Source organism: Thunnus maccoyii, chromosome 2 (assembly GCF_910596095.1).
Source record: "Thunnus maccoyii chromosome 2, fThuMac1.1, whole genome shotgun sequence".
Classification (NCBI taxonomy): Eukaryota; Metazoa; Chordata; class Actinopteri; order Scombriformes; family Scombridae; genus Thunnus; species Thunnus maccoyii.
In genome coordinates, this window is record NC_056534.1 from 14,975,525 (window position 1) to 14,997,641 (window position 22,117).

The 22,117-nt window shown below is 38.3% G+C and overlaps 1 protein-coding gene across 4 annotated transcripts in view; it reads left to right on the plus strand.

Moving 5' to 3' along the window:
- The window catches only part of fam13a (family with sequence similarity 13 member A), a 65,727-nt gene that overhangs the window by 34,060 nt on the left and 9,550 nt on the right, over window positions 1-22,117 (plus strand). For all 4 annotated transcript variants that reach the window (XM_042433158.1, XM_042433167.1, XM_042433176.1 and 1 more), the window contains 6 exons: window positions 7,355-7,396; window positions 7,553-7,744; window positions 9,052-9,256; window positions 14,182-14,255; window positions 14,616-14,658; window positions 20,697-20,865. In XM_042433158.1, coding sequence (XP_042289092.1) covers window positions 7,355-7,396; window positions 7,553-7,744; window positions 9,052-9,256; window positions 14,182-14,255; window positions 14,616-14,658; window positions 20,697-20,865 — 725 coding nt within the window. The remainder of the gene's footprint in view (window positions 1-7,354; window positions 7,397-7,552; window positions 7,745-9,051; window positions 9,257-14,181; window positions 14,256-14,615; window positions 14,659-20,696; window positions 20,866-22,117) is intronic.

Sequence of the window (22,117 nt, forward strand, 5' to 3'; positions counted from 1 at the left end):
GAAGTATCGGACAAATTAAAATTTTGACCTGATGATCAAAAATTATTACAATTTATTCTGAGGGCGACATGAATTTATGTATCAAATATCATGGCGATCCATCCAACAGCTGTCAAACCATTTCTCGCAAAAGTACCAAAGTCCAGCTCATGGTGGCGCTAGAGGAAGAAGAAAAGTCCAAGGATCGCCATAGTCAGTGGGATTCATCCTTCAGAGACCATGAATGTCTGTACAAAATTTCATGGCAATCCATCCAATAGTTGTTAAGATATTTCAGTCTGGACCAACCAACCAACCATCATTGCCTTACCTAGATGATTGCTTTCCCTAGAGCCACACCACTAGAATGGCTAAAATGACCTGTTACAAATAAATGCAACATATACTTAACATATACAACATACCGTAAAAGGCCGACAAAACATCATTAATAATCATCAGTTAAATATCAATAACCACTGTCATTGTTTCCCATCAATCCTTCAGTGCATGTCGACCTAAAGCCTTCAAACACAGCAGATCTTCCAGTTAATCTTACCGGCTGGTTCGTCACTGGAACATTTTGACTGGAGTGTTGTTCACTGATATGACCCTAGAGCTGATAGGGCACTAGGGCAGCTTGTGTTTGTGTGGTCAAGTGTTTTTATTGCTTTTCCCGAAAAAGAACTGAGTCATAGATTCAGGACAAAAGCCTCACAGGATAATTGTCACAGACAAAAGGTTAAAAAAATAGGATGCAGTGCAGCTCGAATACACTTTATGATTTTATGCTTCATATGATATTTGGACATTCAAGCTCATAGTAAAATGTTCACTAGAGTCACAGGTAGCAATGTTCACTAAAGAATAGATGACCAAACATAGTAAGTGTGTAAGAATTGTGTTGCTTTACAAAATTATTTTGTAGCAGCAGTAACGCCAGACAGAACAAAAATATTTTGTCTTATCTTTGAATGTAATAAAACTCCAAGCTTAGTCATCCATGATGAAAGGTCAAAGGTTCCAACTAGTTCAGTAATCCCAGACATGTGATCATAGAGTCAGCCATGTATGTGTAGTATATCATAAAAACAATAGATATAACCTAAAATACATAACATAATCACATGCATACATGTATATTTACTCAATAAACTGGAGCAAAACTACTCTCATTATGCAATAAAAAGAAAGTCCCATCCATAACATTTCATAGGTCTATAACTCATATTGTGTGTGTGTGTATATGTATGTGTATATATGTGTGTGTGTGTATATATATATATATATATATATATATATATATATATATATATATATATATATATATATATATATATACATATACATATACATATATATATATATATATACCTGGTTCTACCTGGTTTCCCCAGGTAGATGTCTCCTGGAGAAGATTGATTTCTCTGCCATGTATACACATAACCGGGTTTCTGAAAAACAAAGCAGCTGGTAGAAGTCCAAATCTGGTTAGTGATCTGCTGCATGTGTATGCATGCGGATTTACATGGACCACGATCCTACAGTGCATATAAATGTGTTCCCTGATATCCCTATATTTATATAGCACTTATCAAAACAGTCACAAAGTGCTTCATGTAGAATAGCAGATAACAACACACAACAATAAAAGAGGTAAAAGAACAACATAAAATAGCTGTCAGACAATAAATAAACATAGTAAGACCCATAAAACAGAATAACACTAGCATCAAGTAAAGTCAGGGACCAATGAAAGTACATTTTGAGCTTAGATATAAAAGAAGCCACTGACTCAGCCTGTCTTATTATACATTGTTATTGTGCTTTATTATGCATGTATATGTACAGTAACCATATATGTATACTTATATTTATGTAAAAAAAAAAAAAAAATTAAAAAAGCCTTTATTTTGAATTGAAGTTAATGTTGACGGGTCACGGGAACATGGAGGTTACATGGAAAACATTCGTTGCACTCACTTTCATATTCATTCATGTTTTATTAACAATCTGTCAATCTCTCGTTAAGTCCACTTCACTGCTAAAACAATTAACAATGGTCAATTAATCAACATGGCAGCTGACAGACAATTGGTTGCCAACATTGTAGGTGCTCAATTAATCGTTGAACTCATTTATCAATCAATCATGTTATGTAATTGATCTAAAATCTAATTTCTGTGGGTTTTTCAGACAAAATAACATATTTGAAGAGTCACCTTGGGCACTGGGAACTTTTTTTTACTATGTTCTGACATCTTATACACTTAAAGATTAATCAATCAACTTTAATAATCTATTAAAATAAGTCTTTAGTTGCAGCCCCAGTCTACCTCACTTTGACATCTCTGAATGAATAATATCTGCTGACACATACACATTCTCTGTGTCCGTCTCTCCTCTGCAGCTCACGTTTATCAATGACTCACTCCAAGGCTACTTGCATTTTGTCACATACACACACACACATTCCATACAGACGTTTTCTCCCTCTACTGAAGTCTACTCGCATTCCTTCACACACAGAAACTCTCAGGCAGCCACATAGGAGCTTAACCTCAGCCCAGTCAAAATGGATCATAGATCAACATAATTTTCTTCTGTGTGTTGACCAAAGACTCTGAGGGTCCTGGCTAATATCTGACTGTGGTGTAACACTGGATTACCTGAATGGATGCCCCTGGGTACACAGTGCTGGGGATTTAACTGTTATAAGCTGCTGCTGCAAAGGCTTTGGAGTTGTTTCCTCTCCACTTTTATGCCTCCAAGCAACACTTGACTTTGAGACACATAGATACATTCACTACAGACACATATTATCTTTGTCTTAGTATTATTTGCAAAGCAACTTTCTTAGTTAGAAGGTCCTGAATGAAGCAATTATATTAAGCTTTCGTAAAATAAAGACTTGCACTGCTGGCTGCTTTAAAGCACACTCAGCAGAACAAAAATAGCACAATAGAACAATTAAACCAGAGCTGTCATATAATTACAGACCTGACTTAACAGTTCAGCAAATCTTACAGACAACATTAAAACTGAAAACAAAAAACAACTGACACTGCTGGTTCGTAAATGGTCATTTGGGTCAATTAAAAAAAAAAAAGATAAGAAATGTTTCAAATATTTCTTAAACAAATAGTTCTCAAAAAGTTCAAATAGGCTCTTAGGTGAAGAGAAAAGCATAACTTGAATAAAAATGGGAAAACTCCTGCACACTGTCTCGCTCACTGCTGGAATATTTCTTAGTTTACAAAGTTTCGAAACTGTTACCAGCTTAATGCATGTTATGATTTCTATTACATAAACCTTCAGTGCACTGTTGTCCTCTCTGCATCGGCCTCAATCTAAGTTCATGTTTGCTTTCACAAGTAACTGGAGCAGACCTTGGACCAAACAACTGTTATTCTTATACAACTCCCTTTCTTTTTTAATCCATCTGTAGGGGTGAAGTGGGATCATAGTTATCATACACTTAAACAAACAAAATGTTCAGTTTACTGTCATATATGACAAAAAAAGTCTTGAATTTTCACATTTGAGGAGCTGAAACCAAATCATTTCTGGCATTTTTGAGTAATAAAAGTGATGATTATGCAATTATCAAAATAGCTTCCGATTAATATTTTGTCGACCGATAAATTAATTAATCGATTAATCGTTGCAGCTGTAGTAGCGAGTGATTCTAGAGGTATTAAGACTTTATAGCTCACATAAAGCCTTTTATAACTGAATGAAATTACATAATCACTGATGCAAAATCACCAGCTGACGAGTTTCTGATCACGTTTGGTTATTGTTGGTGGTATAATTTTATATTTTTAGACAGTCTGTGTTTAAGAAAGGCTTATTGGCATTCTGGTGGTGATGTTCGCTGTATGTTTCTGATGCAGTGACTCACCCCTCTTGCCTTTAGGTCTATTTTGCCAGCAGTTAGTGACTCAGACTGTCACCATTGCACACCAAGCAGCAATATTGTCTCATACCAGACTGACTGCATGCTGTGTCTTTTTTTAGTCTGTGGTGCAAAGGTCCTTCCGGGCAGTGATGTTACTTCCTTCAGGGATTTACCAAACTGCCAAACAACTTCTGTACTGTGCCAACCTGAAGACTATTTAGCACCATGATAGCAACCACAGGATATTTAATTACCAAATATCTCGCACTTGACACTACAGACAACCACGCTCAGCTGTTTATTAAATCAACAGACTAAATGTGGCACTTGGATATATTAGAGGGCTGATTTTACTAGCATGGTTACAATATCTGTAGTGTATTGCAGGATGTCATAAAAATGAATTAGAGTACTGTACCTACCTTTATAAGGAGTTTTTTGTTTTTTTTAAAGATTTCATTCTTAGATTCTGAGAACTTTTATATACAAATTTGGTTTCCATATGGTGTCCTTAAAGTAGAAGAAATGGTCCACACACACAAAAAATATCCAAAAATTACATATTATTTTAATATTTTTTATTGAAGCAAATTTATCAGCCAAGTAAAGGCTAATTTATGGTAGGTCACTCTAAAATTTTGATAAGTGTCGCTCAACAGAAGTTAATGAGTTGTACTTTGTTTTCAATTTATGCTTGGGCGAAAGGTTACAAGCTAGTTAAACTTATCAAACTAATTAAACAAGGACGTTACAAGTAATCTAGAGTTAGAGACTAGGGATGTTGCGATATACCGGTATTGACAATAACCGTGATATTAAAAACATAAAATATTGATATCATATTAATAATACAGATATGATCAAATTGTGTAAATAATCCAGCGCCTCTTAAAACCCCTCAACATTCCGAATGTGAAGTACACAACTATACTACGTACTTTGTACACAACTCTTATGTTTAAGTGCATACTCATGTGACACATCTTTGGAAAGCTAAGATTCTTGTGATTCGATTGATGCAAACCATTTCAAGATACAATCACACCAGCAGGTGCAATCAATGCCTCTGTCAGACCACCAACAAACAAACAAACTATTACAAAATTCACACTACTCACCTATGAAGCCTCATATTACTGTACTGACTGATACAACTCCGACAAAAACAGTCTTGTTACATTGGCAAAGGTCCAATTGTTCCAATCCAGTAAAATATTTAGTCCAAACACATTATTACATCAATAAATATCCACAAACGGCTGTTGCATCATTTCAAATAAGCCAGCAGACGTCCTAATCTCCCAACGTATTCTCCGTCATAACTCATGTTAGCATGTAAACAACAAGCCACATCTTGGTATCAAAATGGCGGCTGCACTCTGGCCTTTCAATCGACACCTCAGTTGACCCAATAGGAGCTTCCATGTCCTGTCTACAGCCTACAATAGCCAACGAGAGTCTGCGTTAAAAGGAGGGGTAAACATAACCTGTGACACTAACCCTGAAATGAGGGGTTACAGGTTGACAATACTTCTTAAAGTTCTAAAGGGTCACAGGGCCAAAACTTTTGGGAACCGCTTTCTTAAACCATCACAGCATGAGTGCCATTGCAACAAGGAGCATAGTAAGCTGGATTTGTTGGTCATGGAGATGTACTATAAACATGCCCCCAGGCATCATAACCATCTTGCCCTGACGCACACGGCAGTTATATAATTGACCATCTCATCACTTTAACATCAGCAGGGGTCTGTGGCGTGGAAAGACGGGCCTCTAAAGTTGCAAACAGTTATAAAAACTTTGGTCATATTTCAGGCATTAATGTGTCCTCTGCACTTGATGAAGTCTTGCCTCTGACATTTTCAGTCATTAAGGTCTAAGGTTAAGTCAACTCTAGTAAGCCATTAAACCGTTTTCTGTTGTTTTAACCTGTTGCAGTCTGTGCCAGGTCTATTATTAGGTAATGGGCTAATATTTTTCCTGCTGTGCCCAGAGATAATCGAGCGGTTTAGTCTGCTGCCTCTGGAGCAACTTTCACTCCTCTGTGTCACTCTTTACTTTCCAACTGTTCAAATAAATGAAACCGTACATAAGGTGAAGGATCTTTCTAATCTTCACATGATAAAAATGTTTGTTTTGGCAAATTTTTGTCATGAACACAGACATTAAAAGCACCAGACATTTACAGCCCGTGTTTATGATTTGAACTTGTTAAACTCATCAGAGTGATCATCAGGTTGTGACACGATAGGGCGTGTCACCTTTTCATCTGATTAACAATCCTTTTTTTACAACCGTGATAATGTCAGTACATGTCCGTGGCATTTCACACAGTTTCACCAGTCACCTTCACAGTGTACCATCACTCCGTTATTATCTCTTCCTTTATTAATGCCTCTGCCAAGCTGTGCTGTTACTGTAAACACCGCTGTTTATGGGAGATTCATGCAAGTCAACCCTATACATGTTGATATAGCTGTACTCCAAGAAAAGCAGACATACTGTGTATCAGTTAGAGGGTCTTTATGAGAAGATTGTAAAAGGAAGATTTCACTTTCACTTTTGTCACCAACTCTGTCAAAATATTCTGACCTCTTTTTAGATATTTAGCTTAGTGGAAAATTAAATTAATTAAGACAAAACAAAAAATATTATGTTGGTATAGACCTGCATTTTACAGTCACTTTCATTATCATTTATTAGATGATAAAATGTACAGATTTTACTGTTCAGTAAAGTAGTAGATACATTTAACCTAAATTATGGACTGATTTAATTGGATAGATTGATTGTTTAAATCATTACTCAAATATTTTTATTTAGTTTTCACAACCCACCCACCTAGCAAACACACCAATGTCAACTCCAGCCTACATCCTACGCTTAAGCTTTTTTAGAAAGAATGAAAAGTTAACCTGACGATATTATTGTGTCTGTGGCCCAATGAGAAAAGCCCTTAATTGAAATAGAAGCACGGTTGCACCCTCCAATAACAAACCAAACAGTTTAGTTAACATGTCAGTACTTGTTTGAAGCTGCTGCCTGATCGTAAGTGTAATAATAATCCAATATATCTAGATGTAGATGTAGATATCAACACTCCCCTGAACATACAGTATAACCACCATTCATTACTGTTTTCCTGCAGATGTATCCTGTATTTTAACAGAAGGAGAGAGGCAGTAAGACGAAAAGAAAGCCAGAGAGAATAAGATAAATATAGGGAGTAATACCCTTGTATTTTATTGTAGGACTTACTGGTAGCCATAGAAGCCAGCCACTTTGCTCTCAGAGGACCTACTTATGCTCTGAACACAGCTGAAGTTAACATACGCTCATGCACACTAGCTGCCTTGATCACCTAGGGCCAGAAACAGAAACAGAGCCCCGGGGAGATTTTCAGCGTTGCTCAGTGACCTGTTGTGACCACCTGTTTCTGCAGCATCAATTCACCTTCTCTCTTGTTTCTTCCAGTAACCACCTCTTCCCTGTTCACTGCAGACCAGATGTGGTAAAGTAAGTGGACTTTTGTCACATGAAATGCAGCATAGTATTGCTCTTGTAATGAATCGATTTACAGTTTTTATTTAGAGACATTTTCTTAAATCTTACATATAAAATTTGGAGCATAAAGTGTTACATTTTGTCATTTTTCTTTCTTGCTCTCTACAGTTTTCTGGACAGGACAATACGTTCAACAGTGGAGCAGCACCTCTTTGATGTGAACCCTTTAGAGGATCAAAGTTCAGAGGACTGTGAGTCGACCCCATGTCCGTCATCACCAAGGGTGACGCCAACTGCACGACAGAGACGTCGACATCAGAGAGAGCAGCAGGAGGAGGGCTTAAGACACAGAGAAAACAGGTATAGTGGGTCTGGCATCAACATGATGCTGGTATTTTATGGTACCAGCATGAAATCAGTGTCCTCAGTAGCAACACTGAAGTACACTGCACAAACCTTGTTCTCATCATTTCATTTTTGTCTGGAATTATGGCCTTAAAGTCTTATATTCTAAAATGAAAGTGAAGAAATCTGCTGTTACAGTAAGAATAATTCAATTTTTTTAAAGTAAATCAAGGTTAAATTTAATTTTTCTTGATTCTATTCCAGAAAACTGCCATATATAGAAAATTATTTTGTACATATTTTCATTTTCATCATTGTTTTTCTCTTTAAACACCTACTCGAAACAACAGAGCTATTTGACTCACCAGCCCACCTTGTTACTTTCTGAGCAATCGCATAAAACCCTCCAACTGGCTGACTCCTCATAAGATAAATAAATACATTAAAAAGGACATAACATGTACATTTCCAAATCTTTATTTATATTCTGGGGCTTTGCTGAAATATCTGTGCATGATTTACAGTTCAAAAAACTCCTTATTTATCTTATATTGGCCCTATATATATATATTGGCTCCAGGAAGCTTCTCCTCAGCAAACTTCCACAGAAAACCAACAAGTTTCGCTTCTTTTTTCACTATTATTTACTTGAAATATAAACCTCTCAAATAAGTTTTGGAACTTCACCATGACATCTGACATTATATACAGTATATAAATGACAGAAAATCACAAAAAAGTGTGATGTGTCCTCTTTAAGCCATATAAAAAGAAAATGACATAGATGAATATTTTTTTTGCATGTATGTTATGTATAATTTAAACTGTACTGGTAAAGTACAGTAAGAGGCCATTCATGACAAAAGCGTGACCTCAACGCTACACTGAAATGTTACTACTTCCAGTTGGTGTTTTGGTAACTGGAAGTATTCTTAATCTCGCCCACTGAGACGCAGCACAGTCATAACAACCGAAGTCACAGCAGTAAGAAGCTAATCCTTGTTGATGGACACCTGGTGGTGTCTGAGAGATCATTGACACGTGGATTACGGGAGTGCATTAGTCCAAAGACAGCCGAAAATGTCAATAAAAGTGTGGACAGTAAATAGACAGTAAATAGAATTAGCACCAAAGCTAAACAGCACATTAGCTGCTTGAGAAGGTATAAGTAAATGAGGCATCAGAACGACCTTGGCATTTTGTTTCCTGTAGCATTTCGCTCAATGTCCAGCTGATAAAGACAGATCAAAGTGTGTGAGAGAGGGTGAGATGGAAAGCAGATGTCTGATTTCCTCACCCATTTCTTTTCTGTCCGAGAGCAGAGCTGCATCAGTCAGAGCAGACACCAACAAGGAGAACATCCCGTCGAGCGGTGGTAGCAGCTCTGGCACCACGGGGGAGGACACGGGCAGCAGCGTGGACTCGCAGGGAGGCCAGGGTGGTCACGCTGAGCGAACCCCGAAACCCAGGAAGTCAAAACACAGTCCTACGCTGGTGCAGCTCACTGACAACCAGGACGCCCACGCAGTGAGTCATCCTGCTTCTTCTGCTCATCTCTTTTTATCTCTGTGATTCATCACCATCTTGTCAGTATCTCTGCTACTTTTCTCTGTTTTCTACTTTCTCTTTTTCCTTTGTTGTTTTAGTTAATGCTTTCTCTCTCTGTTCACTGGGCTTGCATTAAAAACAGCAACACTACATTCACAGATCTTCTCCTCCTCTCCAATAAATTGTCAAAAAATTCAGTTCAACCCTTGTCGCTCTTATTTTAATTGCAAATAATTATCAGTTGCAGTTAACAAGAAACAGTAGATAGATACGTCAGTGAGTTTGAGGATGACAGGAAGCAGTACAGCTCCCTAATGGTTCCACAGCCATTCTCATCACACAGCAGCTTGTAATAAACAATAATTGTTAACCACTTTTTTTCAGAGGCAGTGGAAAATGTATTGCCCAGTTATAAGTGTGCAATTAGCAGCAGCTTTTATCCGCTGTAGGAGATGATGCACCAGAGAGCAGATTGTCCTTTCACTGGTTGGTACTCGAGGCCACAATGTTCCAGACGCTGCGTTTGTTTAGTGCTCTGCATTTGTATTGTGCAGCGGAGAAGTGATTCAGATACAGTCAAGTACTTCTTCTGTGTAGGATGTTACTTTAATAGTTTATTTTACCTTTTTTTCTGAAGCCTTACAGTTTTGATTGTCTTTTATTGTATTGGTTATGACAGTTTACCTACTGAAGTAGGTCCTGCAAGGGTTGGTTGATATGATGCTGTATACGGAGACAATGGAAATGTGTCAACCGGTTTCTACTGAGGTGTCTATCCCATATAACTGGTGAAATGGTTACTGGCACTGTTACATATCAGTGTTTTATGACAATATTGAATTTAAAGGCTTTTTGCATCAATGTGATGAAGTACCTTATTTTTACCTCATTTCAGTCATCAAATTAAGTAAAAACAAACGTTCTTGTCGTAATAGTTTCTTAATTGAATTTCCCCCAAAAATTCTATACAATGTTACTGTGATGTAAATCAATTACAGAATGGGATATAAAATTACTAAGGCTGTGTATCAAACCTCAATACTTTTTTGGTATCAACATTAATGTGTGGAATACTGAAAGTTACAGTAGCATGAATGTCTGGTCAGATTTGTACCCTTCTCTCATTAGTCTTTGATCAGAAAGTTTCAGATTAAAATCAAGATTTTCCCAGTTTTACATTTTCTTTTATTCAAGCTAAGTTCTTGTTTGTAGTAGTTCAGTAAACATTTAAAGTTTGAGAGGTTTCTATTATTTAATGAAATGTTTTGTAGAAAAACATGTTTATATTCCTCAAAGGAGGGTATTGGGAAAAAATATCATATTGGTGCTGAAACTTTTATATCAACAAGAGCTGAAATGATTCACTGATTAATCAGTTAGTTAATGGTCAGACAATTTATTGATAACAATTTCAATAATCAGTGAATTTAATTTTTACTTGAAAGTAATTTTTCAAGCAAAAATGCCAAATATTCTCTGATTTCAGCTCCTCCAATGTGAGGATTTGCTGCTTTTCTCTTGTTTATATAATTGTTAATTAAATATGTTTGAGTTTTGGACTGTTTGTCTGACAAAACAAACCATTTGAGTACGTCTCAATTCTAGGAAGTTGAATTTAGTATTTTGCAATATTTTGTCACATTTTATAGTCAACTTCAACTCAGCTTCAGTTTATTTATAGTGCAACATTACTCAATGAGTCTTTGCACACTTTACACACACTGCACAATATTGAATTAAAACATCAGACAAATAGTGTAGGTACTCTATACACACACACACACACACACACACAGAGGCGTTGACCCAGTTAAAAAATATCAGTACAACAACGACAAAGTCAAGGATACCAGTTTTCATTTGGAGGGCAGTTGGATCTTTCCCCAACCAGTGAATCAAGGAGGGACCAAAGCACAGAGATGAAAGAGTTTTATAGTATAAATAAATGTATCGATAAATAACTAGTAGATTAATAGTTAATGAAAATAATCATTATCTGCAGTCCTAATAGAAAACTAGTATATAACACTTCAAACAATACCAGCTTTAATACAATACCAGCATGACACCTGTAGAGGATTTTATCCCCAGCTCATTTAGCATCTAGGTTAAGTGTCCCAGTACAACCAGATAAAAAAAAAAACTTGGTCAACTACCTCTCGCCTGCCAACCAAAACGCAGTGAGTCATACAGCATGCAGTGAGACCTCTATACGAGAGCGTGAGAGAAGTCAAAGTCACGGCGAGGACAGTGATAGTGTGAGGCATGTACGGTCAGTAACATGATCCAGTCTCTACAGACTCTTCTTACACTACAGCTGCATGTAAGCGAGTTGGATTATTATCCACACTTGGCTCATAAATGATATGTGCTAATGTAAAGTTCAGCTGCATGGAGTGCCATCCCACCGACCGACTTGATGGAAATAGATTTGTCGAGTTACACCTTCTCACCTAAGGAACTGAATCCCAGACCACCAAGCTGTTTTTTTTTTTGTTTTTTTTCCCACCCATGCTGACCCCTTATGTAACAGTACAAATGACACACAACACCTTGACACACATCTGGTGCAGTGATTGGCTGGAGCGAGTGTTGCGCTGACAAGAGAGGTTCGATGTGATTGAGGGTCTGTGTCTCTGTCAGTGTGAACAGCCGTCTCTGTTATGTCAAGAGGCTTTGAAGGTAATCAGCGGCCCAGAAAGAGCTTGATCGGTATTTCTGGTGATGTTTGTTTGTTTTTTTGTTCTATTGAACCTTTTTTGATAAATCAAATGGCCTTTTTTGTGTGAAAGTTGAATTATGTATTTGAAAAGTTGATATAGTTACTGCTTAAATTGCACCATTGTTTCCCACCAGGGAGTTGTAAGATTGACAGAAAACTATTTTGATCGCCAACTATTTTGATAATTGATTATAGGCCAAACACTGTGAATATTTGCTGGTTTTCCTCGTCTTCTGTTTGGGTTTTGGTCTGTTGGTTGGACAAAACAAGATGTTTGTCAAAGATATTTTCATTGAACAGTTTTGCTCATATACAGATGACAATTAGTCAATTGTTGCTCAATTTAACAATTATAAAGCCAAAGGATGCGTTCTACAGGCACCCACTTGACTCTCAATCAGTGCATAAGGAAAAATGACTAAATGAAAAATGTAAAAAAAAAAAAAAAAGTGCAACAGTAATAACAAAATAAACTGAGAAGGAAGTAAGAGGGAAAAAGGAGAAAAGGTCTAGATAATGCAACCACATCACCATAACATACCAAAGTTCCCTTTTTTTTGAGCTGAAGTCACTATTTTCTAACATTTTGTAGAAAAAAAAAATATTGATAAATATATAAAGTACTATGTTTTTGTATTTTATATATTTACGTATTTTATGTACCGCATGTATTGTGTTATCAGAATCAGAATTTGTTTATTAGCCAAATACGCAGCATACAAAGAATTAGTTTGCTTCCACAAACGCAACATGGAAGAATAAAAATATAACAAGTAAGGTAATAATGATATTATGAAATAATAAAATAAACAAAGTAGGTCATTAATTCCTCGGGTTACAACATGAGCATCACACATATATGACTGGTATCATCAGGCCTGCTTTGTCTTCCCCTGAGCTGCAGTCACTTGTTCCCTAATAGACAGATCCTGTTTGTATTCTTGCTGACATCATCCAATGACCAGAAAGCAGATACATGTTGCTTTGTGTATTTTAGGCTGATTTGGAGCTGCTGTTAATGTGACTTGTATGTTTTGGTGGTCTGGCAGAAATCATGAGGCCCGTACTCTATTTACTGTTTAACTAATTAGCCAATGGGCAGAAAATGAATCACCAGCAGTTAGTCATTTATGAAGCAAAAAATGCCAAAACATTTGCTGTTTTCAGCTTTTCACATGTGAGAATTTGCTGTTTTTCTCATTTTTCCAACAATAATAAGACATCACCTTGTACTCCAGGATGGTGATGACATTTTTCAAAATAAACAAAGTAGTGCTAAAATTAAATGAACATTTTTAAATATAAATCCATATATATTTCGGCAACTGCTGCAAGAGACAAGTGAAGGATTTTAGTTTACATCTTTATGATTCAGCACCCCAAAACATTCATAAAAGTAATCATGCTTTCTTGTGTCATATTTTATAGAATAAGAGTCAGAACTAGAAGTGATCTTTTCATAATTGTATTCTGGCTCGTTAAGAACCTTGTAAACTTCTATTTTTGAAAAGTCCTGCACTCATCCCTCAGAGGGACTTGCTGATATTTTTCAGTGTGTTTGTGATTGTTTTAATTAGCGCGTCTGTGAGTGTGTATGATCATTGTTTTGTTTCGTGATGTGAATGAACCGTCTTAATGTGATCTTGTGTATATGTAAGCTTGATCTCAATGAGATTTCCTGAATAGGATAAATTAAGCTTAACAACAATACAAATAAAGGTTATTTAAGTTCTCGCACACTGCACACTTGCACACTTATAGTAAACTGATTATAGATAAGTTTTAAGGGGCCTGTTTCAAGCTGTGACTAGCAAATGAGATCATTTCCTCTTGCAAACAAACAAAAAACAAAATACTCGTGATCCATACATGAACATGCAAGAGGACTCGTAAATGTATCTGCAACCTGAAATGGGACGGTGGCACCATTTGTGATCTGCGTGTTAGCAGTGCTCGCAAATCCCTTTCATGAAATGGGCCCCAATACAAACATTAACTCCAAACTGTTATAGTATCAACTAACACTTGAGATCAATTATCCAAAGGATCACAGAAAATGATTAATCCAAAAAGGCTCGTTTCTGGTTTGATGTACAGTAGTTTGTTCCGTTTATTTTAAAAGTCAGATATAAACTCAGCTGTTCAGGTAATTAACATTCAAACTCTGCATGTCTTTTTCCAGTTAAAGGAGAGTGTTGGTGTGTCGGTAACATATGAGAGACCTGGAACAAACCACATGGAGACATTAAAGAAAGGGTAAGCTCATCAAAAACTTAACTTGATCCCTTTGATGTGTTTTTTAAAAGGTCATTACAGATCCTGTATCGCTCTTTCTCACCTATTTCAACTTTTTGCATAAACACCCAACTTGTACCTCCTGTTGCCTAAGTGTTTATTTTACATTGATAAGCTACTGGCTTCCATTATCTCTAGAGATCTGTTTAGCATACTGTGGTGTTTATCACGTACATGTCGTCTGATAAAGAGAGGCAGCACAGATATACAGTATGTACAGTATGTGTAAACTGACTGTAAGATAAACGTCTCTCTTGGGTAAACAATGAGGCTTCTTTTCCTGAAGTGGTGCCACTAAAGTTTCTTTGTCTGATTTTTCAGGAATGACTCTTCAAGAAAAGAAGACCCTCCTTCTCCTCCACAGGTAGGATCACCATGCTTTTATGTGTCTCTCTCTTTCTGTCTGGTGTGTTGCACTTGGTTTCAGCGCTCCTCCTCCCTTATCCAATAGAGTACATGTGCTCTGCTATGTATGTGCCACTAGAGAAAAATGGAGTCTCAGATATAAGGGAAGAGAGAATATAGGAGTAAGAAGTAGGGCTAAGATGAAATCTCACTACTTTATTTGGTACCAACCAAAATGTGTCACCAAGTGTCAAAAACAAAGACATTTAACAAGTTTGGCCTGTTTTGTAGAAATAAAAGATTATATTCCCCAAAGTAAAGTATTGAAAAAGTCTTGTTTTGGTATTGGTACTTAAAGCCAGGCAACATTTGGACACTAGCATCAAAAATATTCAAACCCAGCCATCATGAATCAAGTGTTAGAGACAGAGAGGAAGGCATGGCAAGTTAATTTGTGGTGCACCTTTCAACAAAAAGGTAATTAAAGGGCCTGAAAGAAGATACAAAAAGCAAGTAAGATAAGGCAAAATAGAATGATACATATTAATAGGTTTTTAAAAGGAACAGAAAAAAGTAGCAGATTAAAAATACACTAAACAGGAATAGAACGGAAGAAAAAGTAACAGTGCATTGAGAGAAATTAATAAAAAACCCCAAATTTAACTCATGCAAGGACAACCACTGACATTTGTTTTGATAAGAGTGTTACTAATCTTCAAAAGACTCTTACTCATCAGTGTGTCGGGATGTTGCCACAGAGCTGCTTTCACTGAACAGAAACTTGTCTGCAGTTCCAGAGAAACATGAAATTTCACTTTTAACAAAGGGAGATTTTAGCATTTGTAAGAAAAGGGAATTTCCTGCAGTTATTCTCGCACAAACATACAGCACATCTTCAGTCAGCTGTATGAAACATTGTGGAAAGCCGGTTCTTTGGTTGAAATTAGGAGCAGGAGCACCGAACACGATCATGCAACTCTGCACCAATATGGTTCAGTATTTTCAGAGCAGCCCAGATGGATTCTAGTAGCAGCTCAAGCTGCAGCTCTTGTCACCACCACATTGTGCCACTGAGCGACCATCTGGAGCCGAAGTGGCGCAGCTCCGAGTGGAGGCTGGTACAGCAGCCTCTCAGCTGGTCATTAATGCCCGGGTTACAACGCGAGCATCACGCAGACATGATTGGTATCATCAGGCCTGCTTTGTCTTCCTCTGAGCTGCAGTGAGTTGGAGCTGTTGTTAATTTGACTTGTATGTTTTGGTGGTCTGGCAGAAATCATGAGGCCTGTACTCTATTCACTGTTTAACTAATTAGCCAATAGACAAAAAAATAATTGACAACAGTTAGTCATTTATGAAGCCACCTTTTTTTTTTTTTCTTTCTTAAACACCCACACCCTTCATCGTAGTGTGTCAGTATGTCATGTGGTGTGTGCCATCTGAGTAGTGTGTGTTCTAATGCATCGGTTGGAGTGTCAGTCACTGTAAATTGATAACACACATGACTCCCCCGTCAGAACATGTTGTACCTACAGCGCGAGAAAACTGAGAAGTGAGATCTGTCATATTTTCACCCGGCTCATTGCAGTGCAGTGCTTCATATGCCAACTCAAAACATTTTAGTGGAATTTTTTGCAGCAGATAAAGTCTTTTACTTGATGATGAGTCACTCTTTATGTTTCCCAGAGAGACACTGAGCTCCTCAGAAAGTCTTGGGATAATGTGCACAAGTTTGTCTTTGTTTTCTACAGAAATGCCATTGCATTGACACAGCTTTTCCTGTAAAAAAAAAAAAAAAAAAAAAAAAAAGGTGTTGGCCTTCTTGTAACATCAGGTTTGCGCACAAGCATGTGTCTGTTGTGTAGAGCTTAAACAGTAAGTCGATTAATGGATTGATAGAAAAATAATCAGTTTTGATCATTTTTCATGCAAAAATGCTGAACATTCCCTACCAGCTTTTCAAATGTGAGGACGTGCAGTTTGTTTTTGTCATATGTGACAGTAAACTGAATGTTTTTGGGCTTGAACTGCTGGTAGGACAAAACAATGAAGACATTTTCTGTACATTATGGGTATTTTTATACTACTTCCTGACATTTTATTGATATAACAATTAATCAAATAAATAATCGACCATGGTGAGAGGAGGTTGTGTGGCTCAGGTCTCTTTTTGGCAGCATCTGGAAGTTGCTTGATGTGATCATATTCTTCATATAAGCTATCAATCTATCTATAAGTTTGTCATCCTGTCTTTATATACTATAATTTTGTTCTGTACATACAACATATATTGCATGCCTGTCTGTCCTGGAAAAGGGATCCCTCCTCTGTTGCTTTTCCATTTTCCTTCCGAGTTGTTTAGGGAGTTTTTCCTTTTTGAATCAAGGGTCTAAGGACAGTGGATGTTGTTTGCTGTACAAATTATAAAACCCCTTGAGGCAAATTTGCGATTTGTGATATTGGGCTGTACAAATGAAAATGCACATGACATTAATCTATGGTAAAAAAAATAATTGTTAGTTGAGGTTTCAGTGTTTTGAAATGTGGACACAGCTCCACAAATGGTGTGAGAGAGTGGGAAAAAAGCAAAGCTATCAGAGATGAAGCTCATATCAGGCTAAATCCTCCTGGTGTGTGTGTGTGTGTATGTGTGTGCGTGCGTGCACGCATGTGTGGTTATATGCTCGTCTGTGTGCCATCTCAGCAAAATGCCCCTTAAATTTTTAATTCCACTGTGTTTGTATGTACACTGTGCTTAAGCCCCCAAACACAGTTTAATCATTGTCTAATGCATCCCCACCCCTCTCCACACACACACACACACACACACACACACACACACACACACACACACACACACACACACAGTAGCTCTGTCTGTCTTGCTCCCCTTTTGCACCAGCTGGATGATGATCATGATGATGTAATCATGGTTTAAGTGTGTTGGTGTGAACACAGTGGCTGATGTTCCAGGAAACTGTGTGTGTGTGTGTGTGTGTGTGTGTGTGTGTGTGTGTATATGTGCGTGCACACGTACACAGCAGGACCATGGTCAGCTGTAACATCTGTGCTTATGTTAATCCACCGTCGGAGCATCTTGTACTCGTATTGCCCTACACTGATGCCTGAGAGGAGCCGGTCACCAGTGACTCTGCCGGTGATTATTGTCAGTAAACTGATTAATCAATCCACCATAACGAGCAGGATAAACTCTTCATCAGGTGAAGATGACCAGATAGCTACTGTAATCACCTTTTTAATGAGTCATTTGCATAGAAAAGAATTTGAGAACAAATGTTTTGTTTACTGACGAAACTTTTTGGCCCCATAAGAGTTACATAACAAATGTGTGTATGTATTAGATGTTGTTGTTTTTGTTGAGTCGCTCTCCTCTCGACACATCTCACCTCTGAGACTCATAAGATTACATAACACTCACTCCAAGGACCCAGTAGACTCCTCTGTTTCAAAGCCTAATGAGTCCATAATTTCAGTTGCACGATTACCTTCAACACATAACAAGAAGGTCACACAAAGTACAGCTGTTATCGAGGAAGGACTAAATTAGAAACTGGCTGCTCATCAGCAAACAATTAACATGTTTTTCTTGGATCAAAGACGCCATCACTTCCATTTTCATATGAATTGTTCTTGATCAACTCCAAATAAGGTGATAATTGACACAAAACCAGTAATCAATCACGATAAAAAATCATTATCATTTCTTTATTCAGTTTTAACTTCGTATCTGTAATATTTGTTTTTGGACTAACAATGTTTTTGATCCTGTTTTGTGAAGCACTTTGGCTTGCATCTTTGCATGAAAGGTGCTACACAAATAAAGTTATTTTTATTATCATGACAAAAAAATATATATCTTAACTTAAGGTCCTCTTGCTTTGTTCTTTTTGGAGTTTTCATCTGTATCTCACAGTCACTGAGCAAGACCATAAGATGCAGCTGGAAGCTCAAAAGCAAAAACTATTAAATAGATCTTCAGTTAAGAAACTTTTTAGTCACATTAATGATACGTTTTGTTTTTACTATTTGGCATTGCACCTCTATACCCACAGTTGTATAATCGACAGGCTTTTTTATAGAAGACATTTTGACATGTCGCAGTAGGAAAAGCACAGGTGTAAATAATAAAATCAATGACATCTGAATGCATGCTGGCTCACTGTTAGTGTCGTGACTTACAGAGAACAGAACATAACCATCGTTAATCTTTATGTAACACCTGTGCTTTTCCTACTACGACAAATGAAAATGTCCGCCAGGAAAAAGACCGATTGTATGATCAATTGTGGGTTTTTTTTAACCAGGAATATTGTGATAAAAAGTTAAAATAATGACTGAGAAGTATTGAAAAAGAAACTAATCATTACTTCCTTGTTATGTAGATATGTAGATATTATTTCCATGTAACCTAAAGTAAAGTAAAGCATCATCCTACCAAACTGCTTGTTTACAGGGAATGCACTGTTAGTTATTGAATGACACCACTTCTAAAAAAAAAAAAATCATATTCAAAGAACATTTATTAATATTCACCTCCGTATGTCATATTATTTGCTCACACAGCCACACTAGACCCTTGTTTCTTCCTAATATGTTCCTTACTCATATTTACATAATTTTGTTTATCTATGATAAACTAAGGTTTGTTTTGTTTGACAGGTAGTTTATATGTGTGCATGCTGGATCTGGAAGCTGGTACAACTGGATATGTCATTCCCTCTGAATGTTGCTTAGTGTGGATCTGTGATAAGGGGATTTGAATGGGATGCAGTAAGTGCTGTGCTGGTCTGGTCTGCGGGGGTGGTTCTTGACTTGAAAACAGTGGCGGTAAGCACTACTTAGGGGTATTTTCCGCTGTTACTTGGTCACAATCCGCATGTTGGGCAATAATACCACATTGTATCCCCAGTGATTCCCATCACATCAGTTATTTCCCATGCAACAGCTGAGGAGACTTGATAACCCCGGTTTTTGGCGTCGTGCCCCAGACTTCCGCACAAGAACACAGACATGCGCACACACACATACACACACACACACCTGAGACTAATTATGTCGCTCCCCATAATCAGTTACAAACTTGCCAACAACAACTTAGTATCGTTAACAAAATAACAAAACAAAGAGTGTTGTAACTGGATTCAAGTGCACCACGTCCTGTAAAGCGGTCTGTGGCATTTATGAGGTCTAGTAGCAGTGTGTGTGTCTTGATCTGTTTTTCATAAAAATAGCTCGGTCCCACGCCCAGACAGAGGAAATGGGACCCCATGGGCTTACCGCTAAGTGACCCATGGACACGTTCTAAATGCATGACCAGCTGAGTATGTTGTTTACCCAAATTATTTACTTTCCACGAGAATTTGATTACACAGCTTTGATCGCAGATAAGCAGTAGCGGTGTCAAAATGGGAGAAAACAGAAGAGGTGATGGAAGAGATGGTTTGCATGGAGATCCTCTGCTCTGAGCTCAATGTTAGTCTGCAGAGAGAGACAGATAGGGAGAGAAAAAAAAAAAATCACCCAGTCAGCCTACGTGTGCTGGCTCACAATCTGTCTGCTTTTTTTTTTTTGTCCTCACCTCCCTCCTTCCCTCCTTCCCTCCCTCCCTCTCTCTCTCTCACTAACACCCCTCCTCTCCTCTCCCTCTTGCTCTCGCTGCTGTGAAACAAACAAGGCCAGGGCGGCTCTCTCGGGTGGGGAATATATGCATGTCAGGCAAGAGAGAAAGCAAGGAGGGCTACTGTAGAGAAAAGAGAGAGGGAAAAAAAAGAAAAACAAGAGAGGGGAAGGAGGGAGGGATTCCAGCGGGTGAAAGACGAGGGAGGAGCCAATCCACTCCTGCTCTCACACACACACAGCCAAAGGGAGATGGGCGGATGTTTTGGCCAGCAGAGGCAGCCAATGGCGAGCAGGGAGCAGCCCCCTCTGTTAGGGCAGGGCCAGTCTGAGGGAGTGTGTGGCTCAACTTAAAGAGTGTGTTCACTGGCTGGTCATCGTCCATTGAGCGCTCTTTTCTTTTCTCTCATGGTTGTGCAGACGCTAAGGATGAAGATCCAGGAGTCGCCCGTCACTTGTGACACGGGGAGGGTCGGCGGCGGAGGAGGAGTAGAGGTGCGAGGCTCGGACCCGGACTGCGAAAAGACGAGCTGCGAGGACGTCCCCCGGCTGGACCTGACAGCACTGACTGAGGACAACAACTGGGGAGGTGAGGGAAGAGCCGATCCTCTCGTTGTTCTCATGCTTAGATTTCTCCATACATGCATTCATGACCTAATTTTGGATTATGTCTAATAGTATGTGGATTACCCACCTTTTCACACAAACGCACACATGTCCAGACAACCCTCCACCCAGCTCTGCACATGGGTGTCTGGGTAGCAGCTGCACACCTTCTGCTGCCTCTCCTCCTCCTCCTCCTCCTCCTCCTCCTCCTCTTCCTGATGCAGCTCCTTCTGCCTCTCCTGCAGGATTTAATTGTAAAAGATCCTCTTAAGTTCTCTAGCTACCTATATCTGGAAGAGAAAACACTCGCCGGAGACGTGTTTGTTTGCTCTGGTTTGCAAGATAAGACGGCACTGAAGACAGCTTGTTGTTTTGCTGCTGTTGAATTATGACACACGGGAACCTTGAATCACATTTCACAAAGAAAATATGAACATGTAGCTTCTCTCCTGTGCTGTTATTAAAGGAGGAAATTGTTGTTTTTGTTTTTACCAGGATGCATCAGCTATTTGTCAATTTATGTCAGTGAATAGTTTCCAGACATGACTGCTGCTGTAATTCCCAGTCAAAATCAATCATTAAAGGGGTCAATTTGTGATAACAGCGCACCAGTCAGCTGGCTGTAGAAACTTGGCTTGCTTTTGGAGACTTTATTAATCCCGGTTGATATTTTCAGACGTTCATTTAAACATTAAACATTCCATTTAACGTGACGTTGTGAGCAGCTCACGTTTACACTATTAATCCAGGAATAGTGAGCGTGATGCCTGTGCATGTGCATTCAGTGGCAGCTCTGCACAAGATCAAATTCGATGCAACTAATGTACGATCGTTGGGTTAATTTATTGATGCTGGCTTATCAGATGTCATTTCTAATGCAGAGTTTGCGGAAATAGCCACGAGCATTGCGTTTGCTACAAGTCTCCTCCGCCTCCTTTTAGCTGCTTAGTTTGTTATTAATGCGTTTGTTTATGCAGCGTTGGCATTTGTGCAGAAAGGAAGTCATGCACAATCACCGTGCGCTGAGACTTTGATTGTTTTGTTAGGACGTTGTGACAGAGCGGAGGTGGGTGGAGATTTTTTCTGCGTTCAACGGTGGAAGCCAAGCACTTTGCTGAAGCTGAACTATACACAGGAATGATCACTAACAGGTTCATTCCTACAGTTAAGTACAGTTAAAGGGCATGTTGCCACGTGTGTTGACATCTTTCTTCTGCGAAAGTTGGTCACCACTC